Here is a 3,620-nt window from a genome sequence, read left to right as displayed (position 1 = left end):
ACTATTGAACTGATCCATTCATGTCATGTGACCACTGACCAGAAGAGAGCGTTACACTATCCTGCTGGACAGACATTGTATGACAACAAAACCAGTATGTAGCCAGATTCAAATCAGACTCTAGAATACTAGAAATAAAACACCCAAAACACATCATTTCAACATGTAACTATGCTATCACAACGTTAACGCCTTTGTGCCTGTGTAATAAGAACCCACTCCTCACTCAAGTCAACAAACCCAATCGGGAAAAAAGACCTCAAAAAAATACCAAGACATAACAGGTAAGAAGGTGCAAAAAAAAAACACTGACCGTCCAAGGCATCACCTCCAGCAATTGTGCATGTAAACACACCAGCCGAGGAATCTCAAAGGGCTTATTTAGAAGGTAACGAAGATAAGTGTAGAGAAGGAGAAAAGCATAGGTGTGTGGGAGGTGGAGGAATCCCTGCCAGAATTAGCCCAGACGCTAGACAACATGCACAGCAAACATGTAGCGCTTGGCTTCACTGATGTTCCAGCATGTCTGTTCGGTTTTTTTTCCCCTAGCAATCTAGGTTACTGGCTCACTCTCAGATAGGAAGAAAGGAATGGCATTATTCCTGGTGGGAGAAATCCAGGTCTGGGTTGGGCGTCGAACCACCAGCGGCTGACATGCTAACAGCGTGCTTCTTGCCTCCAATCATCAAATGTCATTTAACATAAATATAATCCAATAAATTCCCACAGTGTAATTAGTATTCGGGTCAGGTTATTGCTGAGAGGTGCTGCGGGTCTGAAAGCCAAACTCATCGTAACTTTGGCTCAAAGTCATCCTTAATGATGGTTCATTGATGTTGAAGCTGAAGGTCAAACGACACCGTCATAAAAAAGGGGGAGGAAAGACGGAATTTAATCACCCGCCGCACTGTAGCGACGGCTGTTTTTTGAGAGGTCGGAGACAAGGCTACTTCTGGTATCATGGCATACAGTACGTGTCTGTGACATCTCCAAACTTTTTCAGTTGTCTACTAAAGCAGCGTAATGAAGTAGCAACAACTTGCCAACGCTTGCTAACAAGGATCCGACTCTTAAACGGATGTATTTACGGCCTGCTGGACTGCTCAAACCTTCTGTTTACATCTGCTCACTCAAACCTCAATTCTCATTCCAATTTACACACACTGCTCTGTAGCACAGTCTGTGATCCAAGCACTAATGTCCGATTCCAAGGTAACCAACAGAAGGCCCCAGCGGGCGTTCCTAAATTTCGAAACCACGTATGTAAGAAACACGACCAAACCTGAATCCAATGAACACGACGTCAACTCAAGTGATTTACAGTGAACTACAATGAAACAGATCAGTTCCAGAGAAGCAGCTCCGTTTGAGTCCCTATTTAAATAAATCCAAGTCAGCACTTTAATATCAGACAACGAACATCCGATGTTTCTGCATCGATGCCTTTTTTTTTTCTTTCCCCCCTCCATTTAATATTGACGTGTCCTTTCATCAATTTCTCCATCCTACTCAACACTTACGGCAGTTTTCCTCATCACTGTTGTCTGAACAGTCGTCGTCATCGTCACACCTCCACAGGGTCGGAATACACCTTTTGTTGTTGCACTGAAACTGTCCATCCTCACACTCATCCGTTGCTGGAAGCAGAAGAGAATTAATTAAAAAAGAAAAAAAAAAAAAAAACATAGCCCAGATGGATGCATTAAAAAAAGAAAAGAAAAGAAAAAACATCGCCCAGATGGATGCATGGAGAGGAGAATTAACACCACCGGTTCAAACATTTGCAAATGAATGCCTTATTAATATGCAGCAGCCATTCACGTCAATTAGCTGAGCTCCTCGAAGCATCATGGACCTAGCTTTTTTATTCTCCTCCCTCTCCTCTGTTTGTTTAGATACGTGTCTAATGAATCAGCAGCAGAGGATATTCAGCATCTAGAAGAATATTCTCTGAAGATTTGTGTGTGTGTGTGTGTGTCTGTGGGCTACCAGTGCCTCTACTGCTGCTGCTCATGTTGATGCTAGGGATGATGATGATGTTGCAGTATATGGATGGAGGCTGAACCGAGGAACACACATGGAAGACTTGGACTTTTAGGTTGCTGATTTTAAAAAAAAACAAAAAAAAAACATTCCTATATATTTGATGGAGAAATGAACAATTGCTGAAAACTAAAGTGATTATGGTTTACTTTTAATCTCTCTCTATCTCTCTCTCTTTCAAATACACAGACACACACGACAGCCGTGCAGCTCCCCCTCATTCATATTTACACACTCTCAGACCCGTGCACAAACAAGACATCGTCGCTCGTCGCACTCACCTCCTGATGAATGAAGCCGGAGGATGACCAGATGAAGGAGTAGCCACGTCCTCATTAAATCCACGCACATTTCGGGAAGGAGAAAGAGAAGGAGGAGACGTTGGCTCTCATTCACGGCCACAAAACAAAAGCCCGGACAGTCTCCTTCCTTTACGAGATGCTGCGACGCCGCGGCTGCTGCTGCTGCTGCGAGACACTCATTACCTCCCTCACTCACCCGCCCTCGACCAATCACCGGCTGCTCCGACCATGACGACACACCGGAGGGGGACGTCGACAGGATATAGAATAGAACAGAACAGGTTAAAATGCTTCATAACAGCCACTGTCTTCTGGATTTCTGTTTTTCGGTCGCGGCATCATTAGCGTTTTTCAACATAATATGAAAAACTAATTTTTTGCTTTTTTTTTTTTTTTTTTAGTGTATTCGATGTATTCAATTAATCGAAATTAAATATGCAAGCTCAATTAAACCACCCAGGGATGAGTACCAAGAAGAAATATCTTATTTTGAACATATTTATTGAAAAAAAAAAAAAAATCAAAGATCTTTGTTGTAATTTGTTAAATTAAAAAAAAATGCTAATTTTCTAATTAATTTTTTGTTTTGTAGGCAGTGGAACTGTACTGTCAAACATACGGCCCGTGGGCCAAGACCGGCCCGCCTGGGGGTTCAATTTGGCCCTTTTGATGAATTTTGAAAAAATAAAATATATACACAAATACTCAATTTTTAGGGAATGTTTTGTAAAATTATGTTTCATAAAATATGGAGATTGGTCTTAAATATATAAGTACTTTGCATGAAAACAACAGGGGGGAAAACATTGCTATTGACGTTTCTAGGTAATTGTGTTATAATTGATTATGACACCCCTGCAGTCGAGGGAAATGAACAGTAGAGACAGTAAAGAAAATACAGTAGGAGATACTATTTCACCCTTTTAGAAGGGGGTTCAACTTTCAAGAAGTTTTATTGAAATGCCCCTTTGGTGAAGCAGTCACCGTGTCACAGACACTGTGTTCCTCTGGCTTCCTACAGGAAATGCATTCGTTTTTCTATACAGCGTGGCGTTCTGTTCAACAACCCTGTTATTAATATAACCCCTGAGCAATAATATGGAGATAGCCTCATCTATATGCAAATGATATGAAGGTGAAGCAGAGGCTGAAGTGTAGCTTCACAGATCAAGTACAGAAAAAAACAAACGTAAAAAAAAAAAGGCTCCCGTTGATATTTTACTATCACAATGAAGCAAAAGAAAAAAAGAAAAAAAAAGAGCATCAGTAGTCACA

At 41.2% G+C, this 3,620-nt stretch overlaps 1 protein-coding gene across 1 annotated transcript in view; it reads right to left on the bottom strand.

Annotated features, from left to right (window-relative positions):
• LOC103395832 (low-density lipoprotein receptor-related protein 8) overlaps positions 1 to 2,660 on the bottom strand; it is a 37,320-nt gene extending 34,660 nt beyond the window's left edge. Inside the window, exons 1-2 of the mRNA XM_025066124.1 lie at positions 2,325 to 2,660; positions 1,521 to 1,637 (exon numbers count right to left, since the gene is read on the bottom strand). Coding sequence (XP_024921892.1) covers positions 1,521 to 1,637; positions 2,325 to 2,394 — 187 coding nt within the window. The 5' untranslated portion in view covers positions 2,395 to 2,660. The remainder of the gene's footprint in view (positions 1 to 1,520; positions 1,638 to 2,324) is intronic.
• Between the last annotated feature and the right edge of the window lie 960 nt (positions 2,661 to 3,620).

This window comes from Cynoglossus semilaevis, chromosome 20 (assembly GCF_000523025.1).
Source record: "Cynoglossus semilaevis isolate Cse_v1.0 chromosome 20, Cse_v1.0, whole genome shotgun sequence".
In the NCBI taxonomy this organism is placed as follows: Eukaryota; Metazoa; Chordata; class Actinopteri; order Pleuronectiformes; family Cynoglossidae; genus Cynoglossus; species Cynoglossus semilaevis.
Note: the sequence above shows the minus strand (reverse complement) of the source record. Positions and strands in the feature narration are given on the sequence as shown.